General features: G+C 38.0%; 1 protein-coding gene across 1 annotated transcript in view; it reads left to right on the top strand.

The window, feature by feature from the left end:
* The window catches only part of TOP1 (DNA topoisomerase I), an 89,919-nt gene extending 66,237 nt beyond the window's left edge, over positions 1-23,682 (top strand). The window contains exons 13-21 of the mRNA XM_088153518.1: positions 961-1,105; positions 1,370-1,513; positions 2,341-2,526; positions 3,177-3,245; positions 4,895-5,009; positions 5,256-5,383; positions 9,232-9,326; positions 12,960-13,109; positions 15,297-23,682. Coding sequence (XP_088009644.1) covers positions 961-1,105; positions 1,370-1,513; positions 2,341-2,526; positions 3,177-3,245; positions 4,895-5,009; positions 5,256-5,383; positions 9,232-9,326; positions 12,960-13,109; positions 15,297-15,399 — 1,135 coding nt within the window. The 3' untranslated portion in view covers positions 15,400-23,682. The remainder of the gene's footprint in view (positions 1-960; positions 1,106-1,369; positions 1,514-2,340; positions 2,527-3,176; positions 3,246-4,894; positions 5,010-5,255; positions 5,384-9,231; positions 9,327-12,959; positions 13,110-15,296) is intronic.
* The last annotated feature ends 3,503 nt before the right edge of the window (positions 23,683-27,185 follow it).

A 27,185-nucleotide genomic window follows, 5' to 3' on the forward strand; every position in this document is an offset into this window, starting at 1 on the left:
GATAGACATTTTTCATAGCCCATGTAGACTGCAGCACAAGCCCAGATGAAGTTCCTGGCTTAGTATAAAAATGTGGGATTGCTCATATTTAAATGATAGGAGGATAGGAATGGGTGGTGTTGGACATGGAGCAAGATGAGATGTATCAAAGGATGAAATGGTTGTGAACCTGACTTTTCAGCATCATTTGACTTATTGTCTTCAAAACATTGTACTGTAGTGCCCTATTTACCCCCTGAGGATTTTTAAATTTACAATTCAATCTTTTCTTACCCAGGCAAGTAATGGCAGGCAGGCAGAGAAAGACAGAGTGGTCTGTCCCTCCTTTGCCTTTTTGATTGGCTTCTGTGCTGCCTTAGAGAAAATGAAGCTCGTTCCTCTGCAAATCAGAGAAGCCAGTTAGACCAATTTTGGAGAGTTTGGCCATAAAGCTGTGGTAATTAGCTTAAAATTGTGGCTATTGGTAGGGTTCATATTATTTGTTGAATAAGCTGTAATGGCCTGGTTTACCTAGAGTGTTAATCCATAATGGATAAGTCCACATGTTGCACTAAAGCAAAAACAAGCTGACCATATTAATGGCTTTGTGCTCTATATAAACCCAGCCTGTCAGTTTTGCTCAGAATGAATTCTCATTTATAAGAATCTGTTCAGGAATTTACAAAATTGAGATTCACATGCTCAAGCTTGTCTGCTTATCAGGCATTAAAGCCTAAGAATACCGGATGTTGTTCATCCAGTTTCAAGTGGCGGCCATACAAATTGATTGTAATACTCATAACATCTCAGTGTATCATATTGTAGTAGTTGTTATGATGCCAGTCTTCTCTTGCCTGAATCTTTATACACCTTAGTTAATTATAAATAATTAATTAATAATTAATTTGCTTGCTGATATTTTATGGCTTCCTCATGAACTTTCCAGTTTTGAATTGTTGTGTTTGTGCTTTTCCTGCCTAGGGATTCTAAAGTCCCTTCACCTCCCCCTGGACATAAATGGAAAGAAGTTCGGCATGATAACAAAGTAACCTGGCTGGTATCATGGACTGAGAATATTCAAGGATCTATTAAGTATATCATGTTGAACCCCAGCTCTAGAATCAAGGTAATGTTTTGTGTCTAGACTATGCTTCTGGGAAAGATGTATTGCATATCTGAAGATCCAAAGTGGACTCTAATGCTTTTTTTTAAACATTAAGATAAATTATTGTATCTTAAACAGGTTTTCAAAACTTCTTTTCCCTTCTGAAATCAGAATTATCAAGAATCAAATCATATCTGGTCAAAATAAATGAAAAATGATTTCTCCAAATTTGAGCCCTGATACATTTGACCAACCCATCACTGTTCACTGTGATTTTCTTGGCAGGGTGAGAAGGATTGGCAAAAATATGAGACTGCTCGGAGATTGAAGAAATGCGTAGATAGGATTCGAAATCAGTATCGAGAAGACTGGAAATCCAAAGAGATGAAAGTGCGGCAAAGGGCTGTGGCATTGTACTTCATTGATAAAGTGAGACACTAACTTTTACAGATTCTTTTTGGTGTAGATAAACAATACTCCTGAATCCAAGCCTTGTACAACTTTGGCATGAGCAAGGTATAACAGGCACTGGAGAATTCCTTGAAGAATGGCAGGAAGGAATTTAAATTGACAAGAACTATTATTATATAATTTATTTTATTTTATTTTATATTTCAAATTTAGATACCGCCCATCTCATGAAAAGTGACTGAGCAGTTCACAATAAAACAACAATAAATATTAATTAAAATACAATAAAAATATAAAAATATAGTAAAAATAGAATAAAACCAAACACATATGTAAATAATGTCATCTTCCAAGATGTTGATGTAAGATGTTAACATATGGGAGCATCTTCAAGGCTAATTATAATCATAGTCAAAGTAAGCTCTGCCTACTTTCGTAGAATGTACCTTCACAAATAATTTGGCTTTTCCTTTTGCAGGATCAGAGGTGTATAGAATATTCTGCAGTAACAGCTCTGGTATTAAAGAATGAAAAACAGAGCAGAAATATCTGTGTCAGTTATCCTAGGCTGTTAATCTTATTTATGCTTTGTATTCCATGTCAGTTTATCTAAAATGCATCTACTGATGGGTCCAAGTTGCCTAAATATGCATGATTTTTAGTTAGTGTAATCCTTCCAGTGAATTTGCAGATATTTCAAATCTCAGCTTTGGAATTTTAAATAAATAACTTCTTAGCTTAGTGAACTTGAAGCAGCCTCCTGCTGATGAACTGCATGAGTAAAATGTTTCCATCTGTTTAAACTGACCTCTCTTTTTTTCTTTCCTACTGTTTCATATTTGTAGCTTGCTCTGAGAGCTGGCAATGAGAAAGAAGAAGGGGAGACCGCTGATACAGTGGGCTGTTGCTCTCTCCGTGTGGAACATATCAATTTGCATCCAGAATTAGATGGTCAGGAATATGTAGTAGAATTTGATTTCCTTGGAAAAGACTCCATACGATATTATAACAAAGTACCTGTTGAGAAAAGGGTAAGGGACCTTTCTAAAGAAATCCACAGATTGAGTAGCTTTATCCTTTAAATCTTTTTTGATTTCTTTTCACATAATTATTCCACTTCATTGGGCCAATGTTTCATCAAGTTCAGCATGCACAGTGCAATAGCTTCATGCTTTTGGGAAACCCTCAAGGAGTCACAAAGGCATCAGCCCTTTGCTGTGCCTCCAGCTGCTGATAACAAAAGTCATGTTTCTATTGAACATGAATCTGGGAAATTTACTTTTATTATCAGTGAATAATAATAGCTGGCTGACTTTTGTTACATATTAAGAAACAACTAACACACTGGAATACAGGGGCTCATAAGTAAAATCTGATGTCATGTTTCTGGTGTCACATATGCTAAGTTATGATTTGCACAACCATGGTTTACTAAGCCATAGTTGGCTGTACACATTACATAGGCCATAAATCCTGGTTTACAAACCACAGTAGCTGAGTTTATACCACACTCGCAGCCAAAACCAAATAGTCCACATCATGGCTTAGCATACAGTGTATGTCCAGCAACCATATTAATATGACATCTGGTGATATAGTGAGGAAAGTAATATGTGATGCCAGCAGAACCTCCAGTTTCTTTGTTTCATGCTTGTTTCTGTCCCTTGCAATTACTTTGCAGGTTTTTAAGAATCTTCAGTTATTCATGGAGAATAAGCAGCCAGAAGATGACCTGTTCGACAGGCTTAATGTGAGTATCTTCTTTTCCTTACATTTGAGAACCTTATGTACCACTGTAAGCTTGAAGGGATGTTTCTTAAACTTCCTTCTGTGAAACCAATGCTTGTTTGTTGTTCTGATATGGCTTGGAGTAAATGTCATTTTGCATTTAATAGAAGATACAGAGGTACCCCAGCAGAATCTGTCATGCATATTGCTAGCAGCAAAGTTTTGTTTTTAGAAAACATTGATAAATAAAATTACATCTGACATTGGATCTATGGTGTTCTAAAGTGTAGGTAATTTATCTGCCCTGGCAGAAAAATGAACAAAATGTGTGAAAAGTCCTATTTTAAAAAGTAGGTTTAGCCAAATAGGGACACAGTTTATTGTGTTACTAAGATTGCCTCCTTCAGCATAAATGTTATTTTGGATAAGTATATTGTTTGATAATTACAGGTAATCGTCACTTAATGACTATTTAATGATGGTTTGAAGTTACGACGGCCTTGGAAAAAGTGATTTACGACCTGTACTCGCACTTATGACTGTCATAGACCATTGCACCCCCCCACGGATACATGATCATGATTTGCGACCTTTTTTACAATAGTCATTAAGTGAATCACATGGTCATTAAGTGAATTCTGGCAAAAATGTCCATTGGGAAGCTGGATTTGCTTAACCATGTGATTCACTTACCTGCGGTAATTCGTGTAACGACCATTGTAAAAATGGTTGTAAAATCAGGTCTGGTCACATGGTGACTCGCTTAACAACCACCCCACTTAACCAATTTTCCACTCCCTATTGTGTTCGTTAAGCGAGAATTACCTGTAATCTATGTTGTCTCTTTCTCTATGTGTTTGTGTGTGTGTGAGTGCGTATTTATATATATGTACACGGGCATATTGGGGGGGGGAGAGAGACTTGTGTTTTCTGCAGTTGTTACTGTTTCTAGCTTTCTAGAGGGTTCTTATTGTCATAACTTTGGGGGGAGGTTGTAAAGAATTAATGAATTAATTGTTATGCGGCCTTTAGAGGTGGAATGAGAATGTGTGATGCTGTTTAATCAATCCTTGCATTGCTTTTATCTTAATTTTGAATTTGCTTTAATGATGAAAAATTGCTGTTTTTAATTAAATCCTTTAAAAATCTTTCCAAAAATAAAAAATCTAGTATTTATATCCTTTAACTGCTTATATAATACATTTTAATAATAAGATAGAGGATGTAGAAGTATAGAGAAGTTTGGTTGTTTACCTCTTCTCTCAAGTTTAAGGAAATATTACAATGACTATGATGTATTTCATTCATTTCCACCTTCCTCTTAGTTGGAATAGCCATCATGTTAATATACAGCCATCAACAATTAATCCAGCTGAGTAGAAAGGAAGCAAAAGTACTACTTTACTTTTAGGTCTGCAACTCCCATTATTTGAAATGGTTTTAAGGCCAGGTTGAATAAGAATAAATTAATGAAAGTATCTGGGTCATATGAAGGAGAATGCAGGCCAATGTACAAAATGCCTCAACTTTATAGCTCTTCTCGTTTGGGGTGCAGTTACTGTTTCTATGGTTTGCCGCTCTGCCCTCAACTTTCCAGTTAAATTTGTTTATATACTTTCCTGTTCGTTGAATTGGTATATATTTTTTCCTCCTTTCCCCTCCATCCTCTAGACTAGCATCTTAAATAAGCATCTTCAAGATCTTATGGAAGGACTGACAGCCAAGGTATTCCGAACATATAATGCCTCTATTACGCTACAGCAACAGCTGAAGGAACTCACAACCCGTAAGTACCTTTGGAATACCCTGTCTCATCTTTTCTATTAATGTTAATTGCAGTACAGACTTCATTCTTTTGTTTAGAGCAGATCTGAAACTGCATAAACTAACTTCTAGCCTTCATGATTATGAAGGCAACTGCTGTATATGCTCAAGGCTCCCTGACATTCTTTTTCAGTTATTAGAAATTAGCTTTTCATAAACTTTCATCTTGCTATATGAAAAGAAATGTGTTTCTTTTGAACTCTTCCAGCGGATGATAACATCCCAGCAAAGATCTTGTCTTACAACCGTGCCAACAGAGCTGTTGCTATTCTTTGTAACCACCAGAGGGCACCTCCAAAGACCTTTGAAAAATCCATGATGAATTTACAGACCAAGGTAATTTACTGCTACATTTTCAGTTAAAAGATAAACTAAGGTTAATTGAGTTTTGTTAACTCTTTTTTATCATTCTTTTTTCTCAAAGCACTTTACAAGTGTTTGGGGGTTTTGTTACAGACATCCCTGTATTCTGCTTGGTTTTGTTGCAGAAATACCTTCTTTCAGTGCAAACTCATCATACCAAGCCATTCTAAAATCTGTATTTCTCTGTTTCTGTAAATTTAAGTCTGAAAAACAATAAAAAAGATATCTACTAAAAGCAGAATAAATTAGATGTACAAGAGGGAGATTGTAGTGTAGTGATTAAGGTGCTGAACTAGGAGCAGGGAGAGCCAGGTCCTGGTTCTCCCTTAGGCATGGAAGCCAGCTGGAAGACTTTGGGCTAATCACTCTCTCTCTCTGCCCTAGACTGGGAAATTAAAAAGTATATACCAATCTGCACTGGACCAGCAAGGTAGATTGCAGCCATAACCTTTAATAAAGAGACCTTTATTGTACAGTGAATTGGTTTGTGATAGCAACAACAATATAGATAAAATACATTTGGTTCTCAGGGCATTAAGTAATTTTAGGTATAAGAGACACTCTGGCTCAGGGAAGGGCAGTCTCTAATTTTAACTAATTTGTTGACCACACCCTTCTGCAAGTCATTATATACCAGTTAACAAAGAAACCACTACCCCCAGGAGCAGTTTGAGGTTCTCAGGGCTACAGAGAAAAGAAGGGAGTGGAGGGGGGGAAAACACTTGTGGTTCAAAGGCTCCTGCCTGTAAGTAATATTTTCAGGATAGGAGCAACTTGATCTGAAACAGTATTTTGTAATGCAGGTTCTGTGTAACACCTGTGTTCTTTTAGCAACTTACACAGAGCCATGAGCATTTATGTAAAAAAAAACTTATGCATGAAGCATAAGCATTTATAAAAATTCACTTTTGGGCACCTGGTCCCATTTAACTGCTGAATTTCTTTTGATGCATTACCTGCATCAGTTCTGTGGTACCTCAGACAAAGAAATCAGAGTGACCTGCATCAAAAGTGAAGCAGTTCAGAGTGATACGTCTAGTCATTTTGCTGCAATGTGAAGGTTTTCTATGCCTGCAGAATTCCCTGCTCAGTTCAAGGTGATGCTGTCAAATCACCTTGAAGATTTACAGAGCCCTACTGCATAGAACCCACAGCTTTATCAAGTCAAATGACAGCACAGCCAAATGGAAGCACTGAAGTGTACTGACAATGCCAGCAGCGTGAGTGCTCCCAGTTCCTGCATCCAACCCTCAGTGGGCAGCATCATTAATTCTGAAGCCTGTGCCTCCAAATTTTCCAGTGCATCATGCCCATCCCAAGCAGTTTAGAACATTTTCAGACATAGTACTGTACATGGCTTGCATTTTGTGCAGCTACTCAGCCAGTGTTATCCTGACTAAACTTCTGGGTAGATGCAGGTGAGCATCTTTACATCCCAAGGCCAGGCTATCTTGGCCAGTTTCTCAATGACGGCAATCTGGTGCCCAATTTGCTGAGCCCTGCTGCTATTATTACTGATTATGATGTGCCTTTCAGCCTTAAGATGGAAGTAGAAGGCACAGTAAAAGGCTTTTTAATTTTTTTAAAATAAAGAGTAAATCAGTAAAAAGTGTTAGCTCAAATATATTATTTGATGTTCAGCGGTCTCAAAAAAATTAAGAAATACTGATTTAAAGGACTGAGACTGAGCTTGTAATATAAAAACTTAGGAGATTTTCTGAGTTTTTTAGGATAAAAGTAAAGACCAGTATTGCTGTTCTGTGAACATATCTAAACCTCAGCAAAGACTTGCAACTAGTTTGTGCAGTTGGCATGAACTGTAGAACTTGTAACTGCAGATATGGGTGGATGGACAGGCTATGTTTTTAATTCACCAGTTGCATGGCAACTGTCAGTCTGACAGGGAAGGCAAATTAGGTTCCCTGCAACTGCTTCTTCTCTGTTCAGTATTAAAGCTTGGTTGCTCTTCTGCTTGCCATAATGTTCTTCCCAGAAATGTCCACAATAGAAGCTAACTGACAAAAGCACTGTTGCACTATTCCATGTTTTTAGGAAAGGGGCAGAGCTTTGACAAAATCCTCTGATCTTGTGGACATCTCTCGTTTGTCCTGGAAGGCTTAGGATACATCTTCTCAGGAGTCCTTGGCCTGTATAACGCCAGAATCTGCTGCTTTTCATTTCTCCATTCTCAGGCAGTAGATGGAGAATGAGTTAAGGAAATCCTTAACCCTTCTAAAACCATGCATTGTAATAGGTTTGCTTTCTTCTGTGTTAATCAGGTTGTGTTTGTTCTGTGCACAGTTTTGAGGACATATTGTATTGTTTGAAGGAGGATGTTATGTGGATGAAAGGTCTAGCAACAAAGCCTTATGAAGAAAAGCTAAAACAGCTGAGTGTGTTTGGTCTGGGTAAAAGGAGGTTAACAAGAGATTTCATAAATCTCTCTTAAAATGTATGAAAAGTTATCATGTAAAAAATGGAGCAACTTATTTTAGGTTGACATTTTAAGAAAATAGTTATTTTGAAGAGGGGAAGAAATGGTAACAGCTGTTTGACAGTGTAACAGTCCTTGGACGATCAGTTCTCCTCAACTATAATTGTTTAAGCAGAAACTAAAGAGCCATCTTTCAGAATAGCTACAATCAAAATTATTTACCCTGTATGATGACATTAGATTTTGATGGCCTCCAAAGTCTTTCCAATTCTAAAATTTGTATAAGTGCCTTAAATTTAGAGTTCAGAAATCTAACAGGGGTTTGTTTGTTTGTTTTTTGTTTTTGGCAAGGTTGGGTAGACTTTTGTCCTCTTGTCTGATTCAAGACAAGACAGAGATGCTCATTGTGAGGGGCCGTAATTCTAGGGAGGTGGTAAATTTGCTTGGTCTGCCTGGGATTCCACTCTCCTAGAAGGAGGAGGTACACAGTTCAGGGTGCCTCTGGATGCAAAATCTAGTTTCCAAAATTGAGGCAATGGGCAGTGGTATCTTTTATCAGGTTTGGTTGATACACCAACTATGTCCATGCCTGGGTGATGATGACTTTAAAACTGTGGTGAAAGTGCTGGTACTCCAAGTTGTCTACAATAATGTGTTCTATGTGGGGCTGCCCTTGTGTCTGGTCCAGAAACTTAAGTTGGAACAGAACTCAGTAGTCAGGTTGGTTTTGGGAAGAATGCAAAGACTGTTATACTGGTGCCTGAACTGATATAAAGTGCTGCACTGTCAATTTGTTTCTAGACAATATACAGACTGCTGATCATTACCTTTAATATCAGAGATGGCTTAGATCCAAGCTATTTGAGAGAATACCTCCATGTTTATTGAGGTCATATGAAGAGGTTCACCTACAGTTGTTGTCAGCTTGTCTGGCAGTGACCTGAGACTGAGCCTTTTTTTTTTTTTTTGGTTGCTGCTCCAGCTCTTTGGAATGAAGGTTATGAGGCTTAACGTCTTCATTAGCTTTTTAAGCAGCCATTTAAAACACATATTTTTGTACACAGTTTAATCATTTTAATCATTAATTTTATTAATTGTTTTACCTGATTATTTTAATTGCTATTTTAACTGTTTTAGTATCTGCTGAGAAACCTTGGTAGCTGGTGATATATCTATTTAAATAAATTTAAATAAATACATTTAAACTTTTCTATCCATGAGATAGAAAGAAGATTCTTGATTATGTAGGATATTGCTTCCTTCTAGATAGAATGGAATCTGGAAGCAGATTCTTTAAAAAAAAGGTTATCTAAATGCTTCAGCTTTTCAATTGCAATTCCTTCCCATATCTATATCCTGGTTTGTTTATCTGCTTTGCATGATCTAGATTGATGCCAAGAAGGAACAGTTGGCCGAGGCCAAGAGAGAATTGAAAAGCGCCAAAGCTGATGCCAAGATCCGAAGGGATGAGAAGTCTAAAAAGTAAGTGACTGCTTTGAGGTAGCCACATGTGTAAACATTTTTTTATTTCACTTTGGCCCCAAATGAAAGATATTTTAAAATGTCTCTTACTTGAATATTTACTCAGCTTTTCAATGTGCTGTCTCAGTTCTACTCTAGGCCTACAATTCTGTGCCTACTGATCTGAGCAAGGATATGAGTCTTCCTTCTGAATAGATACATACAGGTTGCATTGCTCTTTTACATCTGTTCCCAGCTCTGTGCCCATAAAAAGTTTCCCTGGGCAAGGTATCATAAAATAGAAGTCTGTGGTTAACTCCCAAGTTTTGTTTTCATGCTTTTATGTTATAGATACCTCCTACTGTAGCTTCTGATTGGCTTCTTGCACATACAGTCAGGTCCAGAAATATTGGGACATCGACACAATTCTAACATCTTTGGCTCTATACACCACCACAATGGATTTGGAATGAAACAAACACAATGTGCGTTAACTGCAGACTGTCAGCTTTAATTTGAGGGTATGTACATCCAACTCAGGTGAACGGTGTAGGAATTACAACAGTTTGCATATGTGCCTCCCACTTGTGAAGGGACCAAAAGTAATGGGACAGAATAATAATCATACATCAAACTTTTCCTTTTTAATACTTGGTTGCAAATCTGTTGCATTCAATCACAGCCTGAAGCCTGGAACACATAGACATCACCAGATGCTGGGTTTCATCCCTGGTGATGCTCTGCCAGGCCTCTACTGCAACTGTCTTCAGTTCCTACTTGTTCTTGGGGCATTTTCCCTTCAGTTTTGTCTTCACCAAGTGAAATGTATGCTCAATGGGATTCAGGTCAGGTGATTGACTTGGCCATTGCATAACATTCCACTTCTGTCCCTTCAAAAACTCTTTGGTTGCTTTTGCAGTATGCTTTGGGTCATTGTCCATCTGTACTGTGAAGCGCCGTCCAATGAGTTCTGCAGCATTTGGCTGAATGTGAGCAGATAATATTGCCTGAAACACTGCAGAATTCATCCTGCTGCTTTTGTCAGCAGTCACATCATCAGTAAATACAAGAGAACCAGTTCCATTGGCAGCCATACATGCCCACGCCATGACACTACCACCACCATGCTTCACTGATGAGGTGGTATGCTTAGGATCATGAGCAGTTCCTTTCCTTCTCCATACTCTTCTCTTCCCATCACTCTGGTACAAGTTGATCTTGGTCTCATCTGTCCATAGGATGTCGTTCCAGAACTGTGAAGGCTTTTTTAGATGTCATTTGGCAAACTCTAATCTGGCCTTCCTGTTTTTGAGGCTCACCAATGGTTTATATCTTGTGGTGAACCCTCTGTATTCACTCTGGTGAAGTCTTCTTTTGATTGTTGACTTTGACACACATACACCTACCTCCTGGAGAGTGTTCTTGATCTGGCCAACTGTTGTGAAGGGTGTTTTCTTCACCAGGGAAAGGATTCTTCGGTCATCCACCACAGTTGTTTTCCGTTGTCTCCCAGGTCTTTTGGTGTTGCTGAGCTCACCGGTGCGTTCCTTCTTTTTGAGAATGTTCCAAACAGTTGTTTTGGCCACGCCTAATGTTCTTGCTATCTCTCTGATGGGTTTGTTTTGTTTCTTCAGCCTAATGATGGCTTGCTTCACTGATAGTGACAGCTCTTTGGATCTCATCTTGAGAGTAGACAGCAACAGATTCCAAATGCAAATAGCACACTTGAAATGAACTCTGGGCCTTTTATCTGCACATTGTAATTGGGGTACTGAGGGAATATCACACACCTGGCCATGGAACAGCTGAGAAGCCAATTGTCCCATTACTTTTGGTCCCTTCACAAGTGGGAGGCGCATATGCAAACTGTTGTAATTCCTACACCGTTCACCTGAGTTGGATGTACATACCCTCAAATTAAAGCTGACAGTCTGCAGTTAATGCACATTGTGTTTGTTTCATTCCAAATCCATTGTGGTGGTGTATAGAGCCAAAGATGTTAGAATTGTGTCGATGTCCCAATATTTCTGGACCTGACTGTACTTATGGTGGTATTGTTTCTTTTAACACATGAAACAGTGTTCAGTCCCTTCCATTTCTTGTGTCTCTGTGCCTAGATTGTCTTGAAACTTTTGAAAAGTTAACATTCTGGAAGAATCATGGACTCTCTCTCTGTGTTCCCATATATTACTGAACTTGAACATTTACCTTTTTGTTGGCATAACTGTGAGGCTTCAGTATTTTTACCATATATGTATATTCATCACTTTGTGCCTTAATGTAAGGGAGAGATCGAGGCTGTTTCCTGTGTCAAGTCCCTGGTGCTGTTGCACACATGGAAGTTCTGAAGTGGCAAGACTAGAGTTGCCTTTGTGATTGAAGCATCATGTAGATTGGGTGGTTGATTGAATGAGTAGGTAGGTAGGTAGGAGTGGTATATTACACAAGTAGGTTCCCTGCATGATTTACAAATCATGTATAAGTATACATAAGTATCACTATAATCTAAATCACATTAGGATGGCAAGCTGCAAAAGAAGATGGAGTCTTGTATCTGGGTAGTAGAGGAAATTTAACAGACATAACTTCAGATGAAAAGCTGCACCTTTTCTCATTACAGAGTTTCATCCATCTGGCCACCCTAGTCATTTGAGCAGCCTACTAACATAAAGGCAGCTTTGTCTTCATATGTGTAAAGGGCAACATTGTTAAGCAATGGGATGTGACAGAGTTGGCCAGCCAGAGAATAGGCTTTCTTCTTCCCTTATTTGGTTCTTATTGCAACATCGACATAGGACTGTTTAAATGAATACTTGGATATGCAAGAGTCACAAGACATGAAAACATATCACTGGCAACAGTCCCGCACACTGCCTTTTGAGCCAGCAGCATTTTAACCTTCTCATACTGAATAGAAAGATGCCCAGGTATGGCTGGAAAGATGCTACAACCTTAGGGTATATTTCTCATGAACTCCAAGAAGTCATTAACACACACATTGCTCGCTCTCTCTGGGCAGTGCTTCCTCATTTCTATCCTGTCCAGCAGTTCTGCCTAATAACAGCATAAAAAGAATGCATCAGAACTGGCCAATCAGGTTATGAGCAACATTCTGTCTATAGTGAGGTAATTCATTATTCCTTTCTTTAGCTATTGTATGTAGGCCCAACTTAGGTATCCACACTGTCAGTTAAAAAACTGTACAAAAGAACAAATACAGCAACACCCGTGGTCTGCTTAGTCTCTGTAGTTTAAGCATCCTGCAAAAGCTGGAACTTCAATATGGACATCTGTTGGAATGAAGCCCAGAAGGCCTTTGATTCAATTTCCTTCCCAACCAAGGTCTTTCTGGGACACTTTGGATAAGCCATTTATCTGTCCACCGTATCTATATAAGGGACATAGTCCTGACCTACCGTAAACTCTGATTAGGAGGCCATGGGAAATAAGTATTGTTAAGCATTTTACACTTCTAGTACAGGGAAATGACGATAATCCCTTCTCAGTTCTGCACAAGAGTAAACTTCACATATGCTTAGCTGTCCACTTAAGGGATTTTTTTTCCTGCATGGATAGTTAATTACCCTTGGAAAAATGTATTTCAAAAAGCTACTTAATGTTCTTATCTGTTTTATTTATTCTCATCTTTCACAGGACTGTAGAAAGTAAAAAGAAGGCTGTACAAAGGGTGGAGGAACAGCTGATGAAGTTGGAAGTTCAAGCAACAGACCGAGAGGAAAACAAGCAAATCGCCTTGGGAACCTCCAAACTAAATTATCTGGATCCTAGAATTTCTGTTGCTTGGTAAGCTCTTGCTTGGGAAAGGAGGATAATGGTTTGGAGCCATCATCCCTTTGAAGTAAATTAGGCCTACGTTTGGTGGGTTTGCAGGTCCTTGTTTGCTTTATATCATATTCGGCTTTCCAAGCCAGTTCTGTAAAGCTAGGTATATTTTGCTTTTCTTGATTCATATAGCAGTTTCAAAAGGCTGATGTAGGTACAATTCAATCTGTATGTAACTTACGTCCAGTGAGGGCAGAATACGATTCTTGGGAAGTAGAAACTGGGTGAACCTTTTCTTGTAAGGACAAAAGCAACATGTTAAGGGAGAAGGATTTTAGTTGCAGGTGTGCCTTTTAATGTGCCAAAATATTCAAAGGAAAGGTGCTCTACATCCAGTTGAAAATGGTATATCCAGCAAAATAGCATATCTTGCTTGTTTGCACAAAAGAATGCCATTAGTACTGTCCTTAACTTTGGGAACAAGCCTTCTCAAGTTAAAATAATTTCAGAAGAAAGAGAAGGTGAGTCAAAACATGGGTATTTACTTATTCTAGAGAAAATAAATGCTTCATTTTGTGGTATAAAAAAAGATAACAGCTGGATGATACCCTTGGTTTTTTATCTAGTCACAGAAGAGGTGAAACTCATAATGGTCCTGCTACTTAGCTATACTGTGAATCATCCTATAGTTCCACAGAGTTCAGTACATACAGACCTGGATTGAAGCTCCTGTGTGATCCAGCCCAAAGCCAAGCTCCCACTGTTATTGGGTAGTTTAGTAATATGATGGTTGCCTAAATACCACTGGAAGATTGTTTGATGCATCTATTTGTCACTTCTTCAAAGATTCTAGGCAGTTTACATCCTTAAAACAGCAAAAACAGAAATAAATTACCTATAAATAACTAAGTTGTTCTTAACTTATTGTCACCCATTATATAGTACCTTCTACTCCAAAGTCTGTGCAAATAAGCAGGTTTTACAGTCTTGACCTTGGGAGCAAGCTGTTTTGGAACAAGGAAAGCCATCTTCTGAGTGCCCTCCCCCCCAACATTCAGGGGAGAGGTGATGCAACATGCTTTCTTAGGCAAATTCTACTTGGAGCAGACAGTTCTGGTAGTAACTATGAAGTCTCTGTCTGACCAGTATGGCAGTAATGTAACATAAGGAGAAAAGCACAAGCCTAGAAATACAGGTTCTGCCCAAGAGTAAGGAACAGTACCAAGAATGACTTACAAGTAATGACTTGCATGTTCTGAAGATCCAGGAAATCACAGGCCATGTAGGTATCAGGTCTTGCAGTCACATTGAAGTCTTGATGTGATGATCCTTATGAAATACAAAAAAAGAAACAATGGAAAATGCTATAGTGAGCATTAGGATAGGTTTATAAAGCAATTTGGTCATTTGCTTTCAGAACTGAATAGCCTTTTTCCTCAGTTTCCTGGTTCCTTGGCTGAGTTTGGGTTAATTATGCATGATAAAATCCAGGGGAACAGTACTTTGATGCTTTAACCTTTTGTTAAAGTACTTGATGCTTTAACCTTGAATGGTAACAATATCTGCTGGTGCTGTGTCTGCAAAAGACACATGATTCAGAACTGAAGAATACTTTCCATCAGGGCTGTAGACTGGCTGAGTCAGGTTATTTCAAGGTGGAATCACTATAGTGGCTTCAAGATCAAGACATAATTCATATAAATGCAACGGTTCTATGTTTGCATACATACATATCCCTGTATGTAATAAATCTGTTCAAGATTGATTACATACAGGGATATAAAACTTCACATCATAATTATATTAGGTTAGGAACGGGGATAGATACTTCTACAGGTGTAATCAGACAGAGCTTCATAGTGGTCCACAGTAGTTAAGCCTAATGAGAGTTAGGGCTCAACAACAAGTACGTCATACATTGCCCATGTATTTCTTAAATATTAGAGTTTCAGACACTAAAATCTGAAGCTTTTGCTTCTAGCCACCATAAACTAATATCTTACAGTCTCTCAGTATAACCTAAGGCTTCAGGCAAAGTTTTAAGAATTGATGGTAGACATGGTCAAGTCCCTCCTCCAAGTATATGTTATAGGTTTGGAGGGTGAATGATAGAATCCTTGAGTTTTTGAATTGTTGAAAGTAGTTGTGTTTTGTGTCATAAACTGCTTCTAACTTTTCTCCATTTCTCTCCCCCCCCCCCATTTTAAGGTGCAAGAAATTTGGAATACCTATAGAGAAAATATATAACAAAACTCAGCGAGAGAAATTTGCCTGGGCAATTGACATGGCAGATGAAGACTACGAGTTTTAATGTGATTTTAATGGGCTGGATTTTATGGAAGAAAACCTGATTTTAGGGAGATTGATAAACTGTGAGCCTTACTTGTTCTTTATATTGGGGGGTGGGGGGTGTCAGAGGGGAAAGTGAGTGTCTGATAAAATACCCAACATCTTTGAGAAAAGATATGCCTGGAAATATTGTAGAGGAGCCAAGACAGTTGTCCTATGGACAACTTATTTAAATCTGTTTCAGAGACCTAAATTCTAGCTGTATGGTTGTGTTTTATCTCTGGAGTAAGGACAGGTGAATGGAGGAATTTGTTAATGTTCTACCAGACAAATTTGCCATTACACTGAAGAGCTTGGAAATCATTAGCTACTGTATACAGAATCCAATGAGATATTGGTATGTTTTTACAGTTAGGGTTTTGCAATAACTTCTATATTTTAATAGAAAATGGACTCCTTAATTTCTCCCCACCCCCTCATTAATTTAACACAACTGAAGCCCTTAGCACACTGGTTTTGGCCACAATGGTCATCCTGGAAACACCCTGTTGTTTTCATTTTTACTTGCCACCATCATGGTAATGAAACCTAGAATAAAAATGCAACATCTCTTCAAAGCAAAGCATGATGGGAAGATCCTTCCTGACTTGAGTGTTACTTTTTTTGTTAATGTGAATTTTTAGTACTTTTAATTATTTTAAAATATTTAAACTTTTTTTTTCTTCTTGATCTTAAAGATCATGTAGATTTGCAGAAGATAGGAGGGAAAGGGTTGGGGAGGGTTAATAGATTATGAGTACAAACAAATTTGTGACAAAATGTATTCCCATCATACTTTGTTCTGAGTACATTATATATATATATATGTATAGATATATATATATGAGAAATATCCACATTTGTGGGTTTTGTTTTGTTTTTCCTATGGCAGATTTTTTTTCTCCCCCCCCCTTTTTTTTAAAAAAAACCTTTCTGCTCTCTTTTACTTGAAAGATTTTATTGTGTAAAGAGAACTTTCACAGGTCAATAAAATTTTGAGGGAAGTGAGCTTTGGTCCAAAAAAAAAAAGAAAAAAAAAGAATCAAGATTTAGGGCTTTTATTTTTTTTCTTTTGTAATTGTGTACAAAAATTAAAAAAATAAAGCAAAATTTTAATGTGAACCCTTTTTTGCTATAATCCATTAGTTTTAGAGGCATTGTTAGCTTAGTGTGGTGCAAAGACAAGTTTCCCGCAGTCTTTCCTTGACAAGTATCTTCTATTTTTATCATGAATTCCCTTTTAATCAACTGTAGGTTATTTAAAATAAATTCCTACAACTTAACACAATGCCAGCATCTGTGTGTTCTTGTGCCCAGAGGCCAGTAGTTGGCTGAAAACCAAGAGCTGCAAAATGAGATATCAGGGATTCTTTGTGGGGAAGGGGTGTTCCAGAAAGGATTGCCCAAAGAAATACGGGTCAAGGTTAGGGATGGGGGAGAAATTGGTTAAACTTGCCTTTTTGTATAAATCCTCCCAATTCTAACTTAACTAAGTAGTTTTCCTTCACCATTTATATTTTTGTGAACTTGGTGATACAGTTTTCAGGTTTTAAAAAGTGTGTATTAATTAAAAATATCTTCAAAATACACTCTAAAAACAGCATAACACTGTTAGAGGTGCATACAGATGTTAGTGCTAATTTGTGAACTGTTCAGAAATTGATGCTGAAATGGGATGGAATGAGTTTCATATAAGAAGATGAGAAACTGAAAATGACAGTTTTGCTCATTTAGTTGAGGAATAGTCCAGTTCCCATGTGGCTTTTAACATCAGATATAATTTGCTGGGCTTCATGCAGTGTTTGGCATATTGGATTCTACATAAATGACAAGAGTCCCCATGTTCACAACCTTTCACTTAGGTTTGTATCCACAGCTACAGTTGTTTTCGGGGGGGGGGGGTTCTGTTTACCAGTTAAAAATCAAGGGGAAAAAAAACCAAAAAGAAACTTATGCATTCTTCAAATGATCCCATCTATGTCTTTTTGAGAAGTTTGGAATCAACCTCCTGTCTTTGGAGGAGTTTACAAAGTATATTTATTTGATTAAAAATGTCTGTGGCTCTAGCTTCCAAATTAAATGTGGAAGTTGCATTAGACTGCATGAATTCACACTAGTGAATTGGTTATAGCAGGGTAGTCTTCAGTTTTTTATCTTATATATCAGTGGAAATCAAGTAATATATACTAGGATTAAAAAAAATCTTGTACCTTCCATAATTCAAACTAGAAAATATACTTCAATATGCTGATAATTAGAGATGTTTACAGTAAATAAGTGAAAAAACTAACAATATAACTAATCATACTTAGTTGTAAAATCTTGGCGAACTCTCAATTTTCTATGTAATAAATTTTAAAAAGCAACAACTCTGCCTGCTAGCCAATAGCCATGATGATTCGGTACATCTGAATTTGCATACAGAAAGAAACCAGATACTAAAGTGGGAGTTTCAATATTACTGAGTAAATAAAAAAATCAGGAGTCTGCTACCAGATTACTTCTGATTTTTTTTGCCACCATAGATTAACATGGCTTTCCTGCACTGAGTAGGATAAAGAAATCCTTAAATGGAAACAATTACAAAGGTAGGTATGCAAAGCAAAGAGATCTATAATACTGTGTGTTCTTGCCCCATTCCTCTCCAAAGTCACATTTCTGTGCAAAGAAGTCCTGTTCATACAAAAACAGCACATTCTTAACCTGCTTGTAAGAGTCAGAATTTCATTAAAAAAGTACTGAATTGCCGAAATGCACAAGTGGGATTAGTATGAGGAAAAGAAACTAGATGCTGAACAGTGAAGAAGATATCTATATCCTTGAGTACTAGAATCTTTTCTTCTATATATTTAATGGCTTTGAGCTTGCATATATTATATCACTGGCGAGCAACCTATTAGTGGCTTAGAGTCACTTCTTACTGTTTTCAGCAGCTAAAAGCCACCTGGATACATAAGTGTGTGCTGTTACAGGTAGTCCTTGTTTAGCGACTGCTTCATTTAGCAACCATTTGCATTTACGACACTGATGAAAAAGTAACTTTGCAACCAGTCTTTGTATTTACAACTTTTGCAGGTCTGTAAAGCAAAGGAAACCTGAAATAAGTTCATAAGCAGTTGCAGTTTCACTTAGTGACCACTTTGCTTACCAACCAGGTTGCCGGTTGCAAGTGTGGTCACTAAACAAGGACTACTGTATAGTAGTAGGCAGGCTGAATTTTTTTCTTCCTCTTTTTTTTTTTTTTAGATATTCAGTTAGTTCAATTTAGATACCACCCAATTCCAAAATGACTGAGAAGTTCACAAATAATGTTAGCCCTGCGAGGTAGATCAGAGAAAAAGCACAACCAGGAGTACTAGCTTTATCTTTATTATAAGGTTGCAATAGCAGAATCTTGCAAGACTGAAAGTATTTCTCCCCTCCTTTCCTTTTACTCTCTTTTACAAGGGAGAGTGCTTTCTGAAGCGTTTCCCGCACCCTCCCTCCTTCTGTGGGCTGAGATACCTTTTACATGCCAGTTGTCCAGTCTGCGGCTCTCCTTCCTATCTCCCAAGGTCATTCCCAAATACCATTACAAATAATGAAACCAAAACCAAGATGGGATCCAGGCACAATATGCAGACAAAAACAGAAATAACAAATACACCCAACAATGGGCTCCCTCCATCATACCCCAAAGTCTGGGAAAACAACCAGGTCTTCAAGGCTTTACAGAATGCCAACAGGATGGGGCCATACAGATTTCAAGGTGATCTCATTCCAAAGGGTAGGTACTGCGACAGAGAAGACATGCTTCCTGTGTCCAGACAGATGACACTGTTTAATTGAAGAGACCTGGAGGGTGCCACCTCTGCCAGCACATACTAGCCAGGCTGAAACCAAGGAAGATAGGCAGTCCCTCAAGTAACCTGGCCCTGTGCCATGCAGGGCTTTGTAGGTAATAACCAGCACTTTGAATCGCACTCAGAAGCAGACTGGCAACCAGTGCAGCTTGCAGAGCAGGTTTTCACATAAGCATACCAAGGCATTACTGCCCATGCCACTGCATTCTGGACCAGCTGAAGCTTCCTAATGGTTTTCAAGAGCAGCCCCATGCAGTGCACTGCAGTAGACAAGCCTTAAAATGACTAGGGCATGAGTGACCATCTGAAGGGCCTCCCAATTCAGAAAAGGATACCATTTGCACATCAGATGGAGCTGAGCAAAGGCTCCCTTGGCCACAGCTGCCACCTGCTCTTTGAGCAGGAGCTGTGAGCCCAAGAGGCCCCCAGATTGTGCACTACTATTGAGTAGGGAAGTGCTACCCCATCCAAGAATATGGATGGAAAATCCTCAGATCCAGGGGGCCCTAATTTCCACAGGTACTCAGTATTGGTAAGATTGAGTTGGAGTTGGTTCCTTCCCATCCAGACCTGCCCAACCTTACAAGGTATAATTGAGCATCATTAGTATATTGAAGATATTGAACTCCAAACCAGCAGATGACCTCACCCAGCAGCTTCATGTAGATGTTAAAGAAGAGAGAGAGGGGCAAACTCTGCAGCACCCCACATAAGAGGGGCTTAGGGGACGACTTCCTCCCCTCCCCCTGCCAACACTGACTGGAACTGGCCATGAAGGAAGGATGAGAACCACTGTAAAATGGTGCCCCCGATCCCCACAGCCAGTTCAGAAGGATACTGTGGTTGAAGGCTGCTGAGAGATCAAGGAGCTCTAGGATGGATGCATCACCTCCATCTGGCTCTGCCCCAGATCATCAGCAAGGGGAACCAAGGCTGTATGAGTACTGAAATCAGACTGAAACAGGTCTAGATAATATACAGTGGTACCTCTAGTTACGAACACCCCTCCTTATGAATTTTTCAAGATACGACCAGCTCCGGCCCCAAAAATTTACCTCTACTTGCGAACTCCGCCTCTACTTACGAACCAGATCCGTGGCCATTTTCCCTGCTGCCACACAGTCGCGGCTTCCTGTGGGCGAGATCGTGGTAGCAAGGAGACATTCGGTGAGGCTTGTGGTGTGTTTTGTGGCGTTTGGAAGGTTTTTGTGGCATTTGGAAGGTTTTTGAGGTTTAAAAATAAAATGCATATGTTTCAGAACTGTTTAGCCGTATTTACATTGAACCTTATGGGGGAAATTTACCTCGGGGTGCGATCAAATTCGGAGGGTGGATTAGCCGTATTTACATTGTACCTTATGGGGAAATTTGCCTCGTGGTGCGACCAAATTCGGAGGGCGGAACGGACTAACCGTATTTACATTGAACCTTATGGGAAACTTTACCTCGACTTGAGACCAACTCGAGTTGCAACCAGAGTCAAGGAACAGATTAAGTTCGTAACTAGAGGTACCACTGTACTAGGTCTGTTTTATAACACTTAACACACCTTGTTTCATGCTAGCAAAAAAGAAAATCGCACTGCTTGTGTCCACTGATTTACTGTGATGTTTTGGTGGCATGATCTAGGCAATCATGAGATTGAAAAAGGGTTAAGGGTCATCAGTTACCTAAATGTAGTTTATGTAATGATTTATATACAGTGCTCCTAATCAAGATGAAATACAGATTTATGATTTCACATATACAAGATATTTAGACAAAGGTGCAATAGTTGAATTTTTGCTTTGGTCAGCATACAGAGTGTGTTCCATTGTGGTAGTAACCACCTGAATATAGCATATGTCAGTTTGGTAACATCTGTAGTAGATTGTGGGTCCTACTCTTAAAAATCTTGGTTTTAGCAAGGCATTTGACAAAGTATCCACTACTTTCTAATTTAAAAGCTAGCTAAGTAATTATTAACAGGTACAAAGTTGGTTCAGAATCATACTCAAAGAATGCTTATCAAATTGGAATGAGGTACTATGTGGGGGGGGCACAAGGTTCAGTTCTGAATCAGCATTTTTATTGATCATTTGGATGAAGAGAAAAGGGAATGCTCAAGATATTTGCAGCTGACAGAAAACTGAGTGGGATATCTAATACCGTAGAAGACAGAAATAAATTTCAGAACTTGATAAGAAATTGAAATGGACTGAAAATAACTGGGTGAAATTTAAAGGACCAATAATCAAGGAAGGTGGTGGAGTTCATTTTCACTGGATGTATTCAAGCAAGCCGGACAGCTATTTTTTTACAGTTGTTTTAATTTTGACAGCCTGTTACACTTTTTTGATTTTTTACTTTGATTTATTGAACAAAAGGCAATGAAGTGTTCAGAGAGCCTTGGGAAATGTGAGGGCTTATCTAGAAGGCATTCCAGAATCATGTTGCAACAAGGTAAGTATTGGATTCCACTGGGCTGGCCAGAAATACCAGAAACAGCTGTAGAAACTGATGTTCAGTGGATAGCTCTCAGAAGCTGTGGGATGATGCTCCATTTTTCTCACTATAAGAATAATACAAAGTATTGTTATCTGTCTGCATATATTTCAGATAAGTAAGTTATCAAGGAACAGTTATGAAAAGTTGAGAATGCTGGCATTGCTTTCACTTTTTTCCAGTAGAGGGCCTTGAAAAGTGCGAATCCTACTCAGAAAGGAAACCTTATCGCTGGAAAAGACCTTCAGAGGGTGGGAGTGAGGGTGGGGCTGAGGGGAGATAACCAGTTCCCTCTGTGTGAAGACAGAATGGACTCCATTGTGAACAAGATCCTTTAGCTCTAACTTTTGCAGGGTATTAGACCATATTTTTGTGACTAATGACAAACTCTGAAGTTCTTAAAGATTGTTCTAGATGTATGATGGAATTTATTGATTGTAATATTTCCAGCCACAGATCTGTGTACATAACCCTTTCCGTTCCTGTTTTAATCTTCACAACCATCCTGTGAGGTCAGCTTGGCAGAACAATTATGACTGTTTGATTCTTGAATGAGTATGGATTTGAGTCTGATACTTGGTAGAGAGAGAGAGAACCTGGAGAAGGCCAAGTGCAAACTGGGGTGTTCATGAATACTCTACTGGAAATTTCCAGTGGTAAGTGGCGGTAGGTGGAGAGCAAATCAGTACAGTTACTGTTCCTGACTAGGAATTCTCAAGTTGTAGCTCCAAATGCATCTGAAAGATTGGGGGGGGGGGGGGAATACTCCAAAAGCAACTGTTCCATGCTTATATTCACAATAGCATACTTGCTCAAAGCTATTTGGGGGTTCTCCTACTTAGCCCCCAAGTTGGAATAACCTCTGAAAATATTTGTTAGTATTGATAAAAACATTGCAGTAATCATTTTCCTTCACATGTTCATTTAGTGTTTAAGCAGAGACCCAACTGTGGGTTACATACTGTACCTTAATTCCATGAAAGAAAGCACCCTATGTGCAATATCAATGAAGTCCTTTCCAGAACTTTACCACTATTAACCAAGATTAGAAGCCTACCCATAAGTACACTGAATACCCAAATAGTTTGAGACAGTAGACAGGTGCCAAAATACAAAAGCAAGGATAATGGTAGTACTTCAAAGGTTTGTATTCACATATCTCTGTATGAGCTATGTATGCATATATACATATGAAAACCTGGAAAATATTTTTAAAAACTTAATATACCAATTGATTAAGTTTCTATGGGGTTCTTCAATTCCAAAAAAATATTTTTGAAAAATATTCAGTTGTCACTTAAAGACGGGGGGTTCAGTTTTCTAAATCTTGAATTATACTGCTATGCACATCTTCTGAGTAATATCAAATTTCTGATATCTTCACTTCAAATTCTTTCTGAGCCCTTTTGGAAGATTTGTATGAAACAGCTTTAGCTAATTGTTTTGAGTTCAAATTATAATATATTTGCTATATCTGCTGTTATTATGATACTGATTTGAAAATTTATATTATTTTTGGGGAAATGTATTTTGATCCTTTTTACTCATGCTAAATTGATGCTGTGGAGCCAATCCAAATCTCAGAATTGATTAAAGAAACCATTTTTGTTTTTGTTTTAATTTACCTCATTAGAGTTTAGATTATGGCTTATACAGAAAAATATTTTGAACTTAATGGACTCCATTGTATTTCTGCAGAAAAGGAAACAAGTAAATCATTGTGTTGTTGGAGATGCAATCAAAATAACATTAAAAATGTTTTTGCAATGTCCTAAAGTTATTATGCTCTGGAAAGAATGCATTAATTTGACTTTGAAACAAAGTTTTGCATATATATTTGGATGCACACATTCTTTTGAACTTCATATCTATTACATGGAAATTGACAGCTGGACAATGGAATGGATTTGATTGATTATGTGCCATCAAGTCGTTTTCAACTCTTAACAACCACATAGATAGATTTTCTCCATGATTCTCCATGGATTCTCCATGACCTTATTATTGCCAAGAGCTTAGCTCTTCAACATTGGAAAGACAAATTTATGGTTCCAATTACTCAACAGGTTGAAGACCTGATGTTATTTCCATCTTTGAATCAGTGCCCTATGATTATGCATGGACAATTACAATGAAATATTTCCTTGAAATACTTTAGTCAAAATATTTCTTTTATTGAAATTTAGGTTAAAAAAAGTCCATATATTTATATTTATATTTGCATGAGAAGCCTTTATACCCATAATTTATCTTGTTATTGCATTTTTCTTTTTAAATATTTTTTTCTCTGTTCTGTTTTATTAAATAAAGCTGAAGAAAAATTAAAATGCATATTTTACTCTCATGAGGAAGATATGAAAGATACTTTACTGGCACATTTCAGGAGCAAGGAAATGGTACCTATATGATAAGCCTAATGCTCTATTCTTTCTTCACCACTGCTGTTTCAGATTGTCAGATCAGTACATGTCATAATGGGGTATTTGGGAACAATGGTGTTGATATATAAAACATGTCCCTTGATGGGGTTAGGGTCTGGAATCAGTACTGAATTTTGTATGTTAATGCAAGACTGACTTAATAGTGTTTCTGTTGGAGCATGATATATTCCTATCACAGAGTTAGCTTTTCTTGCTACAAACTTACGTTGCTTGTGCAGAGCTCAAGCTCTGTTTGCGATCTCTCCAGAGATAACCTCCAGCTGGACTATTTTAAACAGCATAATTTCCTGTGAAATTGATTTTATCTTGCCAATTTTACACGTACATGCAGGTCCACTGGAGGTGAGGAACTTCATCTAATCTGTTTGGTACAGATGCTTCTCAAATGAATTCAGCAAGTGTGGCACAGCAGTTCAGCATTCAGTCTTCAGAATAACATACCAGGAGGTATATGAGTTCCAATTTTCCTACCCAAGTGCAATAATTGTCATTCTACCAGACTGTTTTATTTTTTCAACCTGGATGGGCCTCCTTGGTCTCACAACAAGTTGCTTCTGACTCTGACCCAGTTTATTGAAAACAAAATGTGTAATTGAACTCACTTAGAATTGTGGGGTTTCCAATTTATGTCAAGTTCCTACTGTAGTTCTAACAGCCTTGTGGGTGGCGTATTTTCCCACTGGAGAGCCATTTTGCCTTACCCCAATTCTTGGCAACCACCAGAAAGCAGCTACAATGTAATTTCTAACCACCATCCTCACTGAGATTCAGCATCTTGTTGGAGCTTCCAGTGTCTCTTACTGTGTGTGTTATTTAAAATTTATTTATCCCCTGGTTTTCCTAGCACAGCAACATACTGCTAAGATCATAGCTATTGGGAAAAACATCCAGTTGAAAAGTTATTGGCATGCTATTATAGTACCAAAAATCACTGGATTGATGTTCTTTGTGCTCAACTATCAGTCAAGAGTGAGAGACATTGAGTACTGATTGCTCATGGTGTTCTCTAGGAGTCCTTGACTCACAAACATAAAGATACAGCAATGCTCAATGCATTTCATTGTTAGAATGATTTGCAAATGGGACAATCTTAAAAAATCATGGGTTGATTTCAAGTTCCTAGATGAAGGATTGGGAGATGGAAAGGATGGTAATGTATCTGGGATTTCCATACTATCAGCTGTTCAAAGGGCATTTCCCTTGACATAGGAGTCACAACAGAAGTAGAACAAAGATGTTATAAACAGTAAAAAGAGTGTAAACTCTAGTACTCTGTTAGGCACAGAAGCCAGCTGGATGACTTGATTAATTCTCTCATCCCTAGAATGGGAAGTCAAAAAACATCTCTACCAACCCACACTGGACCTGTGTTCCTTGTAGGCCTCCAGAGGTGTAACTATGTCTATGGACCCCAATAAGCATAGGATTTGGATGGCTGTTCCAAAGGTTTCTTTCACTTAATAAGAAAACCACAGCTGGCTTTTCTGAATTAACTTCCCAATTGTTTTTCTTTCATAAGGTTGAGGAGTGGTTATTACCTTGTGGTTGTATTTTTCAAAAGACAAGCTAACCACAATTATACATGACTGATGTCCTAGAATCTGAGGTGACTGAAAAAGAGATTTAGAAAATTAAAGGTATATTTTGCCCACCCACCCATTCACAGGCCTCCAATTGGAAAAAAAAAAATTCAAAATATTGCTTTTAAAACTTTAATGGAGACTATCTTCTTTGTCTTTCTGGTCTCATATATCTATAAAAATATATATAGTGCAGGTTTGGAAGAAAGACCTGTCCCAAATGTTCTCTGCCTTCTGTAAAGATAAAATACCTTAAAAGTTTTCCTCATCTCATTTTTGGGGACACACAGTTGAATTTTTATGTTGAGCAAAGGCTTGTTCTGGTGCAAACTGAGAGTGACCACTCCTGGTGGGAATGGTTTTGAGTTGGGGAAACAAAAGTGGGGTATTTTAAAAGGAATGAAAACAATCTGCCTCTGAAATGTTTACATTGTTCTTCCATACAGTATTGCTCTCTCTTCTTATAAGCTTCTCTTTGTTCTATTTCCAATGCAGTTTTGCAATTGGCTTGGCGTTTTCCAATGCTATAAGAAAGGTAGTGTTTAATAATATAAATCTTTCTTCTGTCCCAAAATGCATGCTGACTTTTACATGAGCCAGAGAAGAAAATGTTATTTTTAAATGAGGTTCTTAAAGGTGTATTTTAAGATAGAGAAAAATGAATTTCTGCTTCTGGAATTGAGGACTCCTGTCTCACATCCTTTCTCAGCCACGGAGAAATTTTCTAAACCTGAAATCTTATTTTTAGCTGACAAGCAGAAAAAACATTCTTTAAAATACTAAATATGCATAGGAAAAGAGGAAGGCTCAATTTGTTAATGGCTGCTAATGTATACATTATCAGTGGCTTGGAAACAGCACTAGAGGAGAGTAACTACCCTCCTGTCCATCTTAGGGTATTACCTGAATGCATCTGGCTGACAACTGTGTAACAATGTATTCTGGACTAGATGAGCCTTCGGCATGATCCAGTAGGGCTGTTTAACACACTTGACTGCACAATTGTAAATATCAATATTTCATGATGGACTCATTTTTAATTCATGTATAAATACTTTAACGTAGTTTTGGTTTTGACCTAAGCAGAATCTGAAGTCACTGATGAAGGAAGTTCAGGAGGTATGGTTAATAGCAGCGCTGATATAGCTTTAATATACCTTTAATGTTCAAGATGCAGACAATTGTTAACTGGAAGTAGTCTTAAGCCATTTCAGTAACTGCCACCTTAGATCATCTGTACTGCAAACTGTCCTCAGTGAGTGGTTTTCAGTGCACTTATTGTAGAAATCACTGTATGGAAATGGAAAACCATCCCACCTCTTGTTACAAGAACAGTGTGATGCCTTGAAGAGTAATGATTTAAAAACTAACAGTCAATATATAAGGCAATTTGAGGGACTGCCTCCCCCCAATTTCATCTGC

The sequence above is a fragment of the Python bivittatus genome, unplaced genomic scaffold (genome assembly GCF_059951505.1).
Source record: "Python bivittatus isolate LINGU-HERP-01145 unplaced genomic scaffold, Pbiv_v1 ctg000700_np1212, whole genome shotgun sequence".
Lineage (NCBI taxonomy): Eukaryota > Metazoa > Chordata > Lepidosauria > Squamata > Pythonidae > Python > Python bivittatus.